The sequence below is a fragment of the Phyllopteryx taeniolatus genome, chromosome 9, assembly GCF_024500385.1.
Source record: "Phyllopteryx taeniolatus isolate TA_2022b chromosome 9, UOR_Ptae_1.2, whole genome shotgun sequence".
NCBI classification, from domain to species: Eukaryota; Metazoa; Chordata; class Actinopteri; order Syngnathiformes; family Syngnathidae; genus Phyllopteryx; species Phyllopteryx taeniolatus.
In genome coordinates, this window is record NC_084510.1 from 8,324,769 (window position 1) to 8,342,831 (window position 18,063).

General features: G+C 42.5%; 2 protein-coding genes and 1 long non-coding RNA gene across 8 annotated transcripts in view; 2 read left to right on the top strand and 1 right to left on the bottom strand.

The window, feature by feature from the left end:
- LOC133483473 (uncharacterized) overlaps window positions 1-3,748 on the top strand; it is a 36,056-nt gene extending 32,308 nt beyond the window's left edge. For 2 of the 3 annotated variants that reach the window (XR_009790123.1, XR_009790122.1), the window contains 3 exons: window positions 2,525-2,686; window positions 2,782-3,004; window positions 3,076-3,748. This is a non-coding gene — a long non-coding RNA (uncharacterized LOC133483473). Of the gene's footprint in view, window positions 1-2,524; window positions 2,687-2,766; window positions 3,005-3,075 lie in introns of all 3 variants that reach the window. The other variant, XR_009790124.1, reaches the window with a different exon arrangement.
- fam83d (family with sequence similarity 83 member D) lies at window positions 1-16,061 on the bottom strand. Of its 2 annotated transcripts, XM_061784780.1 has the most exons (5): window positions 14,591-16,061; window positions 12,359-12,526; window positions 12,101-12,225; window positions 10,911-11,057; window positions 1-3,203 (listed from the first exon to the last, which is right to left on the bottom strand). In XM_061784780.1, the coding sequence occupies exons 1-5, from the start codon at window positions 15,077-15,079 to the stop codon at window positions 2,360-2,362; spliced, it is 1,773 nt and encodes a 590-aa protein (XP_061640764.1). In that variant the 5' UTR covers window positions 15,080-16,061; the 3' UTR covers window positions 1-2,359. The 2 variants fall into 2 exon arrangements, with proteins under 2 accessions (XP_061640764.1, XP_061640765.1); XM_061784781.1 differs by lacking the exon at window positions 10,911-11,057.
- zhx3a (zinc fingers and homeoboxes 3a) overlaps window positions 15,013-18,063 on the top strand; it is a 27,569-nt gene continuing 24,518 nt past the window's right edge. The window contains exon 1 of one of the 3 annotated variants that reach the window (XM_061784777.1): window positions 15,013-15,131. Coding sequence is in view for 1 of the 3 variants with exons in the window: in XM_061784773.1 (XP_061640757.1) it covers window positions 16,898-16,922 (25 nt within the window). In the remaining 2 variants the exon portion in view is untranslated. Of the gene's footprint in view, window positions 15,132-16,212; window positions 16,347-16,653; window positions 16,923-18,063 lie in introns of those variants that run through there. The other 2 variants (XM_061784775.1, XM_061784773.1) reach the window with 2 other exon arrangements.

Consider the following 18,063-nt stretch of genomic DNA (forward strand, 5'->3'; position numbering starts at 1 on the left):
TCAAGAAGCAAAAAGGCCACTTTATTATTAGCTAGGCGCAATGGGCAAGTATATTTAGATGCATTTACCACAACCATGTTTGATTTCAATACCCACATCACACAAATGTACTTTCAATCATCCTTATTGTATCACAGGCTCACCAACCTTTTGGAAACTGAGATTTACTACTTGGATAGGCTACTAATTGATGCGAAGTGCAACCAGTTTGATACATGCTTCTAAAATAACAAATCTGCTTAAATTATTGGGAATCAACTCGTCATCTTCATTGTTGCGACTCACTTGTTGCGAACATTTGAACTATACCAGGTTTTTTAAAAATATTCTCATTTCCAAATTTATATCAATGCAAGTGTTTTTTTTTTTTTAAAAAACTAGTTGCATCTCAGTGGTGAGGTATTTCTAGAACAGCCCGCTGGCTACTCATGTGGTCCTTGGAACTACCTGGTGTCCGCGGGCACCATATTGGTGACCTCTGCTCTAACTGATGGTGTATTATCTACTACCCCAATTCCAATGAAGTTGGGATGTTGTGTTAAACAGTATACAATGATTTGCAAATCATGTTCAACCTATATTTAATTGAATACACTACAAAGACAAGATATTTAATGTTCAAACTGATAAACTTTATTGTTTTTAGCAAATAATCATTAACTTAGAACTTTATAGCTGCAACACATTCCAAAAAAGCTGGCACAGGTGGCAAAAAAAGACTGACAAAGTTGAGTAATGCTCATCAAACACCTCTTTGGAACATCCCCCAGCTGAACAGGCTAATTGGGAACAGGTGGGTCCCATGATTGGGTATAAAAGGAGCTTCCCTGAATTGCTCAGTCATTCACAAGCAAAGATGGGGCGAGGTTCACCTCTTTGTGAACAAGTGTGTGAGAAAATATCAAACAGTTTAAGGACAATGTTCCTCAACGTACAATTGCAAGGAATTTAGGGATTTCATCATCTACGGTCCATAATATCATCAAAAGATTCAGAGAATCTGGATAAATCACTGCATGTAAGCGGCAAGGCCGAAAACCAACATTTGAATGCCCCTGACCTTCGATCCCTCAGGCGGCACTGCATCAAAAACCAACATCAATGTGTAAAGGATATCACCACATGGGCTCAGGAACACTTCAGAAAACCAATTTCAGTAAATACAGTTTGGCGCTTCATCCGTTAATGCAACTTGAAACTCTACTATGCAAAGCAAAATCCATTTATCAACAACACCCAGAAACGGCTTCACTGCTGCCCGAGCTCATCTAAGATGGACTGATGCAAAGTGAAAAAGTGTTCTGGGGTCCGACCGGTCCACATTTCAAATTGTTTTTGGAAATTGTGGATGTCGTGTCCTCCTGGCCAAAGAGGGAAAGAGCCATCCAGACTGTTATGGACGCAAAGTTCAAAAGCCAGCATCTGTGATGGTATGGTGCTGTTAGTGCCAATGGCATGGGTAACTTACACATCTGTGAAGGCATCATTAATGCTGAAAGGTACATACAGGTTTTGGAGAAACATATGCTGCCATCCAAGCAACGCCTTTTTCATGGACACCCCTGCTTATTTCAGCAAGAAAATGCCAAACCACACTCTGCACGTGTTACAACAGCGTGGCTTTGTAGTAAAAGAGTGCGGGTACTAGACTGGCCTGGCTGCAGTCCAGACCTGTCTCCCATTGAAAATGTGTGGCGCATTATGAAGCATAAAATACGACAACGTAGACCCCAGACTGTTGAACAGCTGAAGCTGTACGTCAAGCAAGAATGGGAAAGAATTCCACCTACAAAGCTTCAACAATTAGTGTCCTCAGTTCCCAAACGTCTATTGAATGTTGTTAAAAGAAAAGGTTTTGTCACACAGTGGTAAACATGACCCTGTACCAACTTTTTTGGAACGTGTTGCAGCCATTAAATTCTAAATTAATGATTATTTGCTAAAAACAAAGTTTGTCAGTTTGAACATTAAATATCTTGTTTTTGTTGTGTATTCAATTAAATATAAGTTGAACATGATTTGCAAATCATTGTATTCTGTTTTTATTTATGTTTAACAACGTCCAAACGTCATTGGAATTGGGGTTGTACATCTGGAAGTTATTCATTATAGTAACAGTAGTATTGCACAATTGCTACATCGTGTGATCAACTATTATTCTGCGACCATTACACCCAAAATTGTATGAACAGGGCATAAAAACACAACAGAAAGGCAACAATTTGGCACCAGACAAAAACAAAGTGCCAATGTAAAACAGATGACATTCTAGTACAGCAGTCTAAAGGAACCCTGCAGCAGCCCTTATCCAAGTGTCCCAAACCGGGGACATACAGGGGGGGGGGGGGGGGGGGTAAAGCTAGTGTACACATCTGGCTGTTGGCCAGGTGACCATGACTGCATTCTCAGCAAGGGTAGGGTCTCCCCCCAGCATCTCTTTGTTTACCCCCCGTCGACCTTGAGTCATAACGCCAATGTCTGCTAGCTCTCGCCGTTGTGACACGGTGGCCATCATGTGTTCCAGCTTGGAGCGGATGGCTGAGTAGTGGTGTTGGCGCTCTTTGGTCAGATTCCTGAGGCTGTTCTTCAGGGTGCCAGCTGGAGCTGCCTGGGTGGGGATGATCAGCCTGAGAGAGGAGGCCTTGTTCTGGCGGAGTGTGAGATTTGGGTCCTGCGTGAGTTGGAGGTCTGTCTGCGCGTCACCGTCTTCCACTGATAAACTGGTCTGAGTGGCCACGTGGCAGGACACTACACCCAGGGGTAAAGGCTTGCTTGTTGCAGACTCCTCTGCTGGGGGAATCAGAACACAGGCCAGGATTTCTTCTTGCATTCGCCGCTGATCCAACCAGGCCTCGCCAATAGTAGAAGTGTTTGATGCTCCGCTGTTGCTTTGACCCACCTCTGGAGCGGAGCCCTCACAGGGAGGCTGGAAGGATGAAGTGCTGATTTTATGGCCTGGTGTGCTGGTCAGAAACACTTGCTCCAAGGACCTCACCCTGCTCAGGTATGGGGAGGAGGTGAGCAGATGCTTGCTAGGAATGTGCTCAAGGATCGCACTGTTTTGTACACTTGCAGGTCCTCGGATATTCAAGGGAAGAGACTGTGCATAAAGAATCCGGAACTCTTCGTCAAACTTTTCTGTTATTTGACCAGAAAGCTCGATTAAGTTGCTGGTGTTCAATTTGCCATCAGTCCAGTTGAACCTTCACACAAAAAGATTAAGATTGAAGGATAGTTCAATAAAGATGAAGATTTTTCTACTACACTTTCCATTAAAACAAAAACTTATGGTATTATTTTTGTGGTCCGGCCCATTTGACATCAAATTCGACTGTAAGTGGCCCCTGAACTACAAGAGTGTGACACCCCTGTGCTCGATGACTCTGACATGTCTCTATGCTTGCCTGTTTCCCCTTAGCGATTAAAACAACAACAACAACAAAATACTGTAATACATTTCAACTAAATATCAAAGACGATATTGGATCCAAGAGAACAAAATGTAATTAGACCCAAAATGTGAGCAAAACAAATTCTATTTTTTTCTGATGAGATCTGAAAAGTGGGAAAGTGGGGTTTTCCATGTTAAAGTCAAATTACTTCCAAATGTGCAATCTAGATCAAAATCAGATGAACTTGGTTGGACAGCTTCTGACCATTCATAATTCTATCACTTTTTAAACACTAAATGTTTCTTTTTTCAGTTTATTGTATTTTTTTATATTATTAAAGTTTAAATCAATTTCTATTCGTTGTTGATGCATTCATGGTGTCAATCTCCAAAATGGGCGGATCCCTAGTTAATGTTTTTTTTTAAAAGCCATCCAATCCAAAACCAATAAAACAATTTTGAGGATAAACATACTGATTAAAATTAGAACACTTAAAAAAACCTAGTTTTTGCACCTTAAAAATTGCAAACAGCACTAATCAATGAATTTTCTGTGTTTTTAGGTCTATTTATATTTTTTAAAACTATCATATTTTACTATACTATACTATAGTATAGCAATATTAGATAATAATAATAATAATAAGTACATCCTTTTTACAAACAATTAACTCCTTTTTACAAACAATTAACTCCTTTTTACAAACAATTAACTCAAAGAAAATATTGAACATTGGCATCGTAATGTAGAACAATAAATAAAATATCTTAGATAAATAAAAAAATCTAAATAAAACACACTCAGACTCTCTTCACAAAAATTGCACTTGAACAAACAAACAATTGGCACAGATTACACACATTAATCCTTTAACTGGCAATATACTACCAATCAAGTTTCTAACTCGTTAAGAAAAAGTGCAAAGTATAGCAACATTAATAACAGAGATCAAAGCAACCTGTTTTGATTCAAGATTTGTTCTACTTTTTAAAACTCTGCAGCCTTTCTTTAAACGCTGCTCCCCCCACCCTGACCTTCATTATCTCAGATTGGTTTAGAGACCAGATGGGTTTCATGTTTCACATTTTTTTTCCTTCCTCAAATGGCTGGTCATACAGGTGAACCATCTCGCTTGTTTTTTTTAGCCGCACCATTTAGAAATTAGGGCACATATCCGACCAAATTAGTTGCGCTCCAGAGCCGTGTCTTGTAAAAAAAAAAAAAAACATTCACACGCCGGATTTCAAGCACCACGTCAGAATAGTTTAACCCATAGCATCGCATCCTCGGACACAGATTATACTTAATATAGGTGTCCCTGCTCATTTTTGTGTGTCTCAGACGCGAGACGCACATCAAACGAGATCCCTGGGTTACATAAAGTTTAACCTTAAACATACAGTAAGAATATACTACAATTAAATGAAATACATAAAAATAACCTCAGTAAATCTCAAATGAATAGATTGAATAAAAAAATAACCTCAATAAATAAATACAAATTATACTTTTAAAGTGCAAAATAATTTAAGGTATTCAGTTAATTCATTCAATTTATTTACTGTCAGTATATGGTGGGAATAGCATTTGGTTTCTTCACATGTGCGGCAATACACTTTTGAACTTCTTTATGCGTCTGGGGTATAGTATTCTCAATAATGTATTATTATTAAGATGCTTGTACTGCCCGTTTTTGTGTCTTGTTGGGCTTTGGAGTGCTGTTCCTGCTGTGCACGTCTTGACCTCTGAGGGGCAGTGTGGTGCACGCAATGCAAGTCATATTAAAGTCCATCCATCAATCCATTTTCTGAGCCGCTTCTCCTCACTAGGGTCGCGGGCGTGCTGGAGCCTATCCCAGCTGTCTTCGGGCAGGAGGCGGGGTACACCCTGAACTGGTTGCCAGCCAATCGCAGGGCACATACAAACAAACAACCATTCGCACTCACAGTCACACCTACGGGCAATTTAGAGTCTCCAATTAATGCATGGGATGTGGGAGGAAACCGGAGTGCCCGGAGAAAACCCACGCAGGCACGGGGAGAACATGCAAACTCCACACAGGCAGGGCCGGGGATTGAACCCGGGTCCTCAGAACTGTGAGGCTGACGCTCTAACCAGTCGGCCACCGTGCCGCCCATATTAAAGTCATATTATTGATTTGTCGTTTTTTTCAGTTTGAAGAATATATGCCTTAGAATATTGTTATGTTGCCTGTTTGTATGTGTTTATTCGTCGTTTTGTGTACCAATGTTAATTATTTTGACAAATACAAATACAAGTGCCGCAAGTGGCGGCACGGTGGCCGACTGGTTAGAGCGTCAGCCTCACAGTTCTGAGGTGCGGGGTTCAATCCCCGTCCCCGCCTGTGTGGAGTTTGCATGTTCTCCCCGTGCCTGCGTGGGTTTTCTCCGGGCACTCCGGTTTCCTCCCACATCCCAAAAACATGCATTAATTGGAGACTCTAAATTGCCCGTAGGCATGACTGTGAGTGCGAATGGTTGTTAGTTTCTATGTGCTCCGCGATTGGCTGGCAACCAGTTCAGGGTGTACCCCGCCTCCTGCCCGATGACAGCTGGGATAGGCTCCAGCACGCCCGCGACCCGAGTGAGGAGAAGCGGCTCAGAAAATGGATGGATGGAAGTGCCGCAAGTGCGATGCAAATTTCCGTTGGCTCATCAATGGCGTTTTTCATTGTGTTAGCTTGAAGCTGGAGAATTTTGGTGGACAAAAAAAAAAAAAAAGTCTGATGTATTTGAACATACAATAGGTGTATTTCTTTTGTTATGTTTGTTTAGTTTTGCAGTGAACGTCAACTGGAGTGTCAATAAACAACTTTAAACAACTTTAAACATTCACGATTACTCTTTGCTATTTTATTATCAACTTAGCGCTCTGTTGTTGTGATCACTAGGGCTTTGCATACTGTGGCCACACGGCATGCAGGATAGAAGTGCTGAAGCCGAGCCGGCAATTGAATGTATGTAAAAGAATGCTTAGATTGGAGATTTTAGATCCATCCATCCATCCATTTTCTATCGTTTAGCCGAGGTCGGGTCACGGGGGCAGTAGCTTTAGCAGGGACGCCAAGACTTCCCTCTTCCCAGCCACTTCCTCCAGCTCTTCCGAGGGGATCCCAAGGCGTTCCCAGGCCAGCCAAGAGACATAGTCTCTCCAGCGTGTCCTGGGTCGTCCCCGGGGTCTCCTCCCGGTGGGACGTGCCCGGAACACCTCACCAGGGAGGCGTCCGGGAGGCATCCGAATCAGATGCCCCAGCCACCTCATCTGGCTTCTCTCGATGTGGAGTAGTAGTGGCTCTACTCTGAGATCCTCCCGGATGACCGAGCTACTCACCCTATCTCTAAGGGAGAGCCCAGACACCCTACGGAGGAAACCCATTTCTGCCGCTTGTATCCGGGATCTTGTTCTTTCGGTCACGACCCACAGCTCGTGACCATAGGTGAGGGTAGGAACGTAGATTGACCGGTAAATTGAGAGCTTTGCCATTCAGCTTAGGTCCTTCTTTACCACAACGGACCGATACAAAGTACGCATCACTGCAGACGCTGCACTGATCCGCCTGTCGATCTCCTGTTTTATTCTTCCCTCACTCGTGAACAAGATACTTGAACTCCTCCACGCCATCCTTTTCCGACTGATGACCATGGTCTCGGATTTGGAGGTACTGATTTTCATCCCAGCGGCTTCACACTCGGCTGCGAACCGCTCCAGTGAGAATTGGAGATCACGGCTTGATGAAGCGAACAGAACCACATCATCATGATATCGGACTGATATCAAATATCGGAACAGGACACCCCTATTTAAGATACCTCAATGTCCAAAATTGTAAAAAAAAAAATAATAATATATATATATATTTTTTTAATTAAATTCACGTTTTCTTTAAAATGAATAGTACAGCAATATATTTAACAAACAGCAGACTTTCCTTGGTGTACAATTCTGAGTCGTGATCACAAAGGTGAGTCAAAAGATTTGATGCATTACAAATTTTGAAAAGGTACTAATAACAGTCTGATATTTTATCACTGTTTATCAGTAAAGAGTTTCATCCCTGGTCGATGGATAACTGGATGAATTCCGCCGTAAGAAGCAACTTTTTCCCGAGCTAACCCCCTAGTTTAAACAATGATGCAGTTTATTTGTGGATTTTCCCAATCCCGGGAGTGTCACGTTCTCATCTATTCTTAACTTCTTTTTTACTCACCAGAATTGCGTTCACTGTTCGCCTTTTTTTTTTTATGTGTAATATCTGAAGTTTATAAACCAGTGCGGCTTGTGTGTGGAAAAAAGTGTTTTGTTTTTATTTAGCAGTGCGTTCAATAGACCTAATTTTACGGTAGATAGACTGACAGAATAAGAATCAGTGGTGATTGAGATTGACTTACGAATCCCAATGAAAACACTAGGGTTGGGAATCTCTGGCATGAGGCCGATTCGATACCTATCTAGATACACGCGTTGCGATTCAATAAAAAAAAAAAAAAAAAACTAACTTTAAGGGCAAATGGTTCGAAATGATTCGGTTCAGTATGGGAGTAGTACGATTCGATTCGGTGCGGAAACAATGCATTAACATCAATGCAATGTTAACATTAATGCGTTATTATTTTCTGATGTAGACAATCATAACAAACCTTTACTCGATTTAACCCAATTCGAGAAAATGAAATTCTTACTACAGAATGTATTTTCAAACACGTAAAAGACCTCTTCTCTGAGCATTGTTGCTTAATGGCACTGTAAAAAAATAACAAATTAGCTTATATCTTTTCAAATATCAAATTAACTATTTAAATAGAACACAAAAAAAATATTTTTGTAGAGAAAATAATCTGCACAAACAATATTTAAGATCCAAAGGGGGTCTCACACACAGGGTGCCATTCAAGCTAGGAACGCCACTGCACACAAGCATTGCTTGCTGCCACAACTCTACAATCTATGTATCTAAGGATTCCTCGCAGATTTTGTATCGATTGAGGAGTCTGCTTGTCTTATCTCTCGCTTTTACGAACAGATATTCGGTCGCATTGGTTTATCGTTCCCAACCCTAGAAAAAACAAATCCCAAATCAGAATGTTCGCATTTGAACAAAACGAATCAAACAATAACATACTTACTTTATTCTGACAAGAGCCACTTCCATTGTTTTATGGGCGCCACCATTTTGACTTAGTGCACATCGCTTCGGCACATGTACGCATTGTAGCATCACCGATATCTCCATAAAGATTTTAAAAATAAATGAATGAGCTCACTGCTGAAGGAGGCTTACTTTTAGACTAGCTCCAATGAGCTGCACGGATAACATGAAAGCCCCACAACTGAGGCCGAAAAGGAGCCATCATTGGAGAGAGTAACTGCGGCAGATTGAATGGGAGAAATTTAGCCAACACAGCGTGAAAGATGACGACAGCGGCTAGGTAACCAGCAGGCTAAGCAGCCAGCAGGCTGGCTGGCAAAGCGGCAGCTTGGTCTGGTCCGCGAGGATTTATGGCATGGCCGAGCGAAAACCAGACCCGGGGTTCTGATTTTGGCCAAGGTATGTCAAGGGATAAAGTAAAGCTTTTTTAAACTAAAAGGAACAACTTTTCTGTACAAATACGTGGCAGCTAAAACTCTCGTTCTCTCCTACTGGTTCAATAGATAGTTTTCAAATAATCAAATTGGATTTTTCATAGGCGGCACGGTGGATGACTGGTTAGCACATCTGCCTCACAGTTCTGAGGACCTGGGTTGAAATCCGGTGTGTGGCGTTTGAATGTTCTCCCCGTGCCTGCGTGTGTTTTCTCCGGGTACTCCAGTTTCTTCCCACATCCCAAAAACATGCATCGTAGGTTAATTGAAGACTCTAAATTGCCCTGTACATGTGAATGGTTGTTTGTTTATATGTGCTCTGGGATTGGCTGGCGACCATTTCAGGGTGTACCCAGTCTCTCGCCCAGCACACCTGCAACCATAGTGAGGATAAGCGGTACGGAAAATTGATGGATTTTTCATGTTGGACTACTATTTTCGAATAGTACAAAGAGTAACAATTCGATTGTAATTCGCAAGTCATTCGTGACTGTGAATACAAATAGCGAATGGGGATTTAGAGTGCGAGTCTGACTACTACTAGAGCAACAGATAATAGTTACAGATGTGCAGAATCTTCGAAGCGTATGTCAGGTAATGGAGGAGGCATTTCGACAAAGCGCGTATCGAGGCTTGCTTCATTTAGGGGAGGGGCCGGAAATGATGACTCCCGAAGCCTTGGCTATGCCACGTGATAGATTCGGGAAGTGCTTCAGATTTTTCCGCGAGGTTTGACAGCAATATAAACCCCTCATGAAGGCTCCATTCAAAATTATTCAAAATGTGTGTTTTATAAATATATCCACCCATCCATTTTCTGAGCCGCTTATCCTCACAAGGGTCGCGGGAGTGCCGGAGCCTATCCCAGCTATCTTCGGGTGAAAGGGGGGGGGGGGGGTACAACCCTGAACTGGTCTCCAGTCTTCAATCAACCTACCATGCATTTTTTTTTTTGGAGGCTGGGGGAGGAAACCAGAGTGCCCGAAGAAAACCCACACAGTATATATATATATACACCAGTGGACAGGGAAAGTCAACAGACAGGGGAAGTCAACAGACAGGGGAAAAAACGTGGTCAGCAATGGGTGCCTAGCAAGTATTCCAAACTCTGTGCTGATCACTTCGAACCGGCGTGTTTTGAGAAAAACTTAGCAGAAAGCATTGGATATACACGTATAGTAAGGCAAAGGCAGAAACCAGCGATGGTGCCAACTCTTTTTCCTAGGGCCATCGTGACCTCAAACCCAAGCAAGAGAACTAAATCTCGCAGCCGCCATGGTGCAGCAGCGAAGCGGTGCAGACAAGAGGTGAGGATTTCCTTGTATATACCTATGACTTTATTATGGTTATGTCTTCTGACTGGAATCCCCAAAAAGAGCATTAACTAGCTGCAGCTCATTCAGAATGCTGCAGCTGGTTAGGGTTAGAGCATATTTCTCCAATTCTAAAGTCTTTACACTGGCTTCCAGTCAGCTTTAGAATAGATTTTAAAGTTCTGCTACTGGTCTATAAATCACTAAACGGTTTAGGTCCTGACTACATGAAAGAAATGCTAATGGAATATAAACCCAGTAGGGCTTTGAGATCGACAGACTCAGGTCAAATAGTGGAGCACAGAGTCCAAAGCAAACATGGTGAAGCAGCATTGAGCTATTATGATGCACACAAATGGAATACGTTGCCAACAGAAGTGACGTCCGCCCCAAGTGTGAACGTTTTTTAAGTCCAGGTTTAAAACTCTTCTTTTTTCTCATGCTTTGTAGAGCATTTCCACTTTTAAATGATATTTCTTGCACTATACGCTGTTTTAATTGTACTTATATTTTTTTCCCCTCTTTGTTTTAAATGTTTAGAAGCTATTTTTTTCCTTTGTTTTTAAATGCTTTTAATCGTGTAAAGCACATTGAGTAAACATACCAGTCTGTATTTCCAATCCGCTCTGCGCGGTATTCTGTCGTCTCTTCTGCAGGCGGTGCAGTCGCATCGACCCAGTGGCCACTCTCTATTTCTGTTGTACAACTGCAACTTGGCTGCTCATCGTCGTCACTGTCAGGTCCCGACCTCCTGATCGTCTCAAACAGGTACGGTTTGACAATGCCAAGTTCAGTTCGGTACTCCTATACGTCCAAATCCTCCTCCTCCTCATATTCCAACACGTTGCTCGCCATTGCGTATAGAGTGTAGTGCGCTGTGTTTGGAAATTGCAATGTCACTTCCGGTAGCCCTTGCAGTGGATAGAGCACAAGGGCTCAACACGCGTAATAAAAACCTTGCTGGAAGTGACGCGCATGTATTACATAACATATAAACAATGCAAATATGAATTTTGGGCGGCACGTTGGGCGACTGGTTAGCACATCTGCCTCACAGTTCTGAGTACCGGGGTTCAAATCCCGGCCCCGCCTGTGTGGAGTTTGCATGTTCTCCCCGTGCCTGCGTGGATTTTCCCCGAGCACTCCGGTTTCCTCCCGCATCCCAAAAACTTGCATGGTAGGTTGATTGAAGACTCTAAATTGCCCTTAAGTGTGAATGTGTGCGCGAATGATTGTTTGTTTGTGCCCAGCGATTGGCTGGCGACCAGTTCAGGGTGTACCCCGCCTCTCGCCCAAAGATTGCTGGGATAGGCTCCAGCACGCCCGCGACCCTAGTGAGGATAAGCGGAACGGAAGATGAATGAATGAATGAATTTTAACTGACCCCATAACATCTTTGTCCTCTGACCTTAAGATATAGCTTGCTGCGATTATACGCATGGCCAGCAGGTGGTTTCGTGTGCACATTAAGCTTCAAGAAATGAATCCTTTCTTGACAAACTTTATCCGGAGACTCCGACGATCTTGGTAGAGATACAATGCAGGCATACACAGTAAGTCAAGATGGCGTGGGCTTTAAACAAAGACGAAACATCATGAAATATTTAGTATTTTTTTAAATAAATGCAGCGTGGCGAAATTGCGGCTCTTGTCAGAATAAAGTAAGTAAGTAGTATGTTATTCTTTGATTTGAATCAAAACTTCCTGACTCGGCATTCATTGTTTTCGGCGCACTTAAATGCAGCACCGAGTCACCACTGATTTGATCGTAGCCCTAATAGATAGATCAGATACCTGTATGAACCTGTAGCTGCACGGTTCCCATCAATCAGCATGAAGCGCTCATGAACTCTCCCAGTGATTCTTGCTCCTGATCTTGTGTAATAAGTCGTGCCAGTTATGGTTCTCACTCTCATTTGCTTCAAGAATGTAAAAAAAAAAAGAGACAGCAGCAGTGAACAAAACTGCCCACTCATATGAAATCTTAAAATAAATATTTGGATCATATGAAACCAGATATTGGCATCCCCCTTTAAAGAAACAGCGGTGTACCTGAAGGTCATCCAAGCTAACGCTAATGTTTCTGCACATCTTGAGGAAAGCGGAACAGCTTGACTGGTCCAGCAGAATGTAAACGGGGACTTTGCGGACAGAACATGCCTCTTGAAGATCCTTAAAGATATCCAGGTCTGTCAGGGAATCCGTAACTATGGCAATCACCTGCAGTGGAAAATTACAGAGAACAAAATTTACTTTCAGGGCTGCAGCACAGTTTTCTGCGATGCGGTACATGATTGTGTTTTCATTTGTATCAAATGCAAGGCCTTATTGAAAACACAACTGTGAATCTCTGTCAGACGCACTCCTGTGCAATATGTGTGCTGATGTGCCCTCTTTCGACAGTCGTCTGTTACCATGGCAATCAGCAGTAACACTTGGTCAGCAAATTACTTTTTTCCCCAAACGAGACGAATACCTTTTATAACAGATTTGTTTTGCGCAGATCTTCCACGTTCACCAAGAGGGGTGGAATTTCACAAGCTGTTGTGTGTTGAGGATTAGACACGGATGTTAACGTAATCTCAGATTTAAGACTTCAATCTGGTCATAGACACATACAAACTAAATCTGCCTTATTTGAATGAAAAAGCATGGATTATTTAAGGAGGTTATGCCAAAATGTCTGCCCAATGACAATTATGCACAGTTACAGTCTTTTGTACAGCAAAGACTGTGGACTACGAGGGTCTTACTACCACAAAAGGCCATGATAATGTCTCATTTCCAGATTGATCTGGTTGCCTGTGCACTTTCTACAAAAAAAAAAAGCTTTTATTTGGCTCTACAGAGGGAAGTACAGCTCTTTAATAGAAGAGCAACCAAATTTAGCAAAACAAGTTGAGACACATCTGCTGCAGTGTTTGCGAAGGCTCCCAATGTCTTCCTGAAGCCACACAACGATTCCTTCTTTGAACAGCAGACAGGGCTGACAGCTCAAATAAGGCGCATGACACCACAATGAATATTCATTCTGTTTTGGATTTTGATTGTCCTTTCTTTTGGTCATTTCATCTCATTAAAAAGCCAGACAAAAGAAAAGGGGAGGATCAAACTAAATTCCATGGGGAATATCCAGCATGATTTTAGGATGACATGATTTTGAGTTTGTTATTTAATTCCAGTAAAAGTATATATGAGGTGGTGGTCTACTACAAGCCAGTCAAAATCAATCATCCTGTCTAAGGGTCTAATAAACAGAGTTGGCAAAGTACTAACACGTTGTACTGAAATAGAAGTAAAGATACTTGTGTAAAAAGGTAGAAGTACAGTACTTATTCAACTCTGCACTTAAGTTTAAAAAAAAAAAGTACAGACTGAAATCCACTATGAACAGAAGTAAAAAGCAAAAATGAATGTTTACTGTCAATTATACAATACACGTATTGATAACTTGGCAGAACAGGAAAAAAAACTAAATGTGCACATAAAATGGTTTCCCTCTTATATTTACTTACATAGTGCTCGTACTGAGAAGAAGAAAAAGAAAATCACGATTTGTGTTGCATATTGTTGTTTTTTAGACTAAGACCCAGCTCGGCTTTTATGCTATTAAAAAAATAATAATAATAAATAAAAATGTGCATAGCTTTGCGAATGTTGCGAATTGACCCAAAAAGATCAATTAACAAAGAATAAAATACACCTTCTTTGTGTTTTTATTTTTTTCTGATTAAATTTTGAATTCCACAAGCTGGTGCCACAAATCATTCTTGGACCTGACAAAATCAAGCTCGATTAAGGCTATGGATGGGGAATATCTTGCTTCTCCGAATCTGTTGCAATTGTCAGAAATGCCCTCTGGTTCATGTTCTTCCATATAATTTTGGCCCCTATTTTCCCCCACATTAGAAGACCCATCCATCTCAAATTGATCTCAACAACTTTACATTTCTTGATTAACATATTTGTTTATGTCATTAGCAGTGTTTGGGAAAAGTGTCCAGCCTATTTTGACAAAGTGAGGAATAGAAAGTCCAGCTATTCGTTTTTAATCATAAGCAGTAAAAGTAAAAAGTCATCAGCAAAATAAATACTCATGGAAAGTACAGATAGCTGAAAATCTAAACAAAGTATTTGTACCTCGTTACTTCCCACCACTGTTAGTAAGCAATTTAATATGAAACTTTGGGCAGTTAATATGGAGCACGTATGTTTACAGTAAATTGTGATGAGGGTTGACACAATAATGATGTAGGCCTAACTCCAGGCAGTATTGCAGCGTACCTCTCTGGCACTGCTGATCATTTTCCTTGCAGCTTCTTTGCAGGCGTAGATGTTAACCCCATAACTTGGCTGGAAGTGAGCCACGGCCCTGGTGACTCCCCGGTAAGAGCCCGCAGTGAAGGCGGGCCAGCCGATCTCCAGCGGCGGCGGCTCCACGTCCGACACCTCGGGGAAGTAAGTCACCGACGAACAGTCAATCGAGCTGCTGAAAGACTGCTCCGGCGGGGCCTGGTCCTCGCCGAGCACCGACACGCGCCGGGGAGCCACGGCGGCGCCCCGGATCCACTGGAGCTCATCGTCAGACAGGAAGTTGGCGATGGACTCCTTCCTAAGAAAAGCGAGAAAGCTGTCAACCCCCCCGGACAGCAGCTCCTCCAAGGCGAGCCGGTGTCTCTCGTTGTACACCTCCTGGAGGTCACACAACGCGGCCCCTGTGTTTGTTGCCTTCGCCCTTAAGAGTGAGTCGTCCAGGCACTGAGACAGCGCCATTGCTTCTTCACCTTTCTAACCGTCCCGTGGGTGAAGCTGCTTTGACCCACAGGTACACACTTTTCGTATTTTGTGGTTTCCGTCGGTTCCTTTGTCCCGGATTGCCATTGGGTGCCGGGAAAGTCTCACACGGGAATGGGGACTTCTGATTGGTCCAACGAGACCGTCGTTTAATGTAAACACAATCTTATTGGCTGGTTTGGATGCAAACATGACTCGCTCACCGTCTCTCCGCTTTGCTCCCACGTACCCTCCCGCCCACCCCGCACACAACAGCAAGACCTCTCACTCTGACTCTTTTTAGCGCTCATAAAATCGTAGTTCATAGCTTTCAACAACTTCTTTTTAAACTTTTTTTTTCTTGTACAAATACTCAGTTCTTTTGTTAGCTAAAATTTGATTAGTGTTGTCCAACACTGAACATGTTTCTGTTGTCCTGTAATCTTGCCCTCTATCAGAGCGTTCTGTGCGATTACATTCTTGAGCAAATCTAGGTACTGTACTGTACACGTTTATATTTTTAAATCATACAGTACATGTTTGAAGGCAGGGCTGCTTTTTTCCAATCACTTTAGACATTTATCTTGCATTATGCATCTTGTCTATCCATGGAGCTACGATATACTTACCCGACTGACTGGAAAACACTTCACTGTTAGAGTAACACGCCCCCAGACAGCTAATAAGTACACTGCTATTTAGTAATAATAACAAATTATAAATGACCTTGTTGAAAATAAGTTTAAATACAGTCATACCCTTTATTTATTTTTTTTTTTTTTGTAAAAATATGGCAATCCTTGGTCCTCAAACTGGAGCCTATCCCAAGTAACTTTGGGCAAGAGGCAGGGTACACTCTGGAATGATCACCAGTCAGTCGCAGAGCAGTTTCCCAACACATTACAAGCGAAATAAACTCCACTTAGTGAGTCAAATTAGAGGCGGTCTCGAAAAGTAACACACGGATGAGGTGGTTGGAGGCCAAAACAGATTCCTTCACATCCTGTTTTAATCCGCAGAGGAATGTAGGTTGTATTGTGTTATTGGATCTTTACATTCCTGACTTAATTACTGGCACATCATTTTGAGAATCCTGCAGTCATTTTGAGAATCCTACAGTCGTTGCTATATAGTGGAACCTGCGAGAGCTCACTGCTCACACCACACCCACATTTTTTGTTTCTATGTAGTGGTTTAGCAATTCATAATCTTGTTGTTCCTGAATGTTACTTACAGGCAACGTCTGAACCCAATCCTGGACAAACAGGTAAGACAGAGAAAACTATTATTACGGCAAAATAAACGTTAAACCCCTCCTTTAGTACTGCATTACCTTAGGCGACTAGCACAGCCTTCACGGTTCAGTGCATCACTTCTGATTCCAATTGCATGTTTATTGTGTAGTTATTTTATTAACAATGTAAAGATTCATAATGCAAAAGATGTGATGTCAACAAATCCAACGTGCACGGGGACTGTGCACAAAAGGGGCATCCCCCTCCCTGAACCTATAGCTTACTTCTGACCGCATACCAAGTATGGAAAACCAGCGCTTTGTTGTTGTTGTTGTTTAGGAAGTCTGGTCTGATTCATCACTGGGGTTGTGAAGTGGGCTCGTACTTTCATCAAGGTTTCACAGATTGGCCCGTGACGTCTCCAGTAGGCTCAGCAGCGGATACTGGCGTCCCAGAACCACCAACTCCTGTTTTAGTCCAACTTATGTGGAAGAGCACCTTGGACGTCTCTCCAGTGAAGCCATAACCACTGGCCACTCTTCTCTACCACCCTCGACATCTCCCTGATGGCCCAGTGTGGAGAATGTCTGCAGATGCCCGGTTCCCTCGTCAGTCTGACACATTTCCTTCCAGCTGATCTTGTGCTCTTCCACACACTCCCATCTCATCCACTGGCCCTATTTAGCCTGCGACACTGCCTTGGCACACCTGCTAAACTTCTCCTGTTGGCGGATTTCGGCAACAGCCAGCTTCCTCCATTCTTTTGAGGCTTTTTTTGTTTGTTTTTAAACTCCAGCAAGGTCTTCACTCACCCAGTTCAAACACGCTTCTTCTCCGTTGGACTCGGCCCGTAATGTCACCATGGGAGAGTGCAGCTCTTGCCTGCTGGACTGCATCCTACCTGTCATCAGGTTTGGGGCAGCAGCTCAGCAGCAGAACTCCTCTGTGAGGCGAGACAGAGGGCGTTGAGCTTTGAGCTTGCCGAGCAACGTGCTTGTATTGATGGTAGGCAGATCTTTGACGAATCCTTGTTGCAGTTCGCTTATTTGATCAGAGTCTTAGAGGCCCTTATGATCATTTTCATGGCCATGGTAAAAGTCAATGGGGAGGTGCCAAATCCTGCCAGTATGCCAATCTTAGCATTAATATAGCTTGGTTTTTATTTAAATTCATGCTTGCAATTCTTCACTGTATTGTATTTTCATATTTCCCCCTACACCTGTTAACTAAATCGGCACGAATGACTGTCGTTTGTTTGTTAAGGCTGTTTTGTTCTTCGGTCGCCCATTCAGTTGCAGGGCACAAAAAGAGAAACAACCAATCCCAGCTAAGGAAAATTTAGAGTCTTCATTGAACCTAAGGAGAAAAAAAAACCCACGTACGATTGATTGACCCCCTTGATTGTGCCAACAACTAGATCACCCATGTGCTTTCATCTTCCTGTAAATTCAACATCATTGCAGAAAAGCAGCAATATTTTGTAAACAGGGAGTGTTTGGACTTTCAAAAGTAATGAATCATCCACTCCGTATAAGCCTCACATTTTGTTCTTTTATTGAGTTTGAATCAGTTGCGAAATAGCGATGCTGTCACGTGCCATTACATGTTTTGGTAACGGACATTTTGACGCAGAATGACATTGATGTGAACGCTGGACTCACGGTTCCAATCCACACAAATCTAAATAGAGGAAACAAAGAAAGTATGACGCCGAAAGGGTTCCTGTCCATGTATGGATTTTGGATGTCC

Excerpts from the sequence above, each read along its gene's own strand:
- fam83d (XM_061784780.1), bottom strand. The coding sequence starts at position 15,079 with ATGGCGCTGTCTCAGTGCCTGGACGACTCACTCTTAAGGGCGAAGGCA. Across the intron at positions 11,058-12,100 it reads GCAGCTACAGGTTCATACAG|GAGGTCGGGACCTGACAGTG; the intron begins GTATCTGATCTA and ends TGAGACGATCAG. Across the intron at positions 3,204-10,910 it reads CGGATTGGAAATACAGACTG|GTTCAACTGGACTGATGGCA; the intron begins GTATGTTTACTC and ends TTTTGTGTGAAG.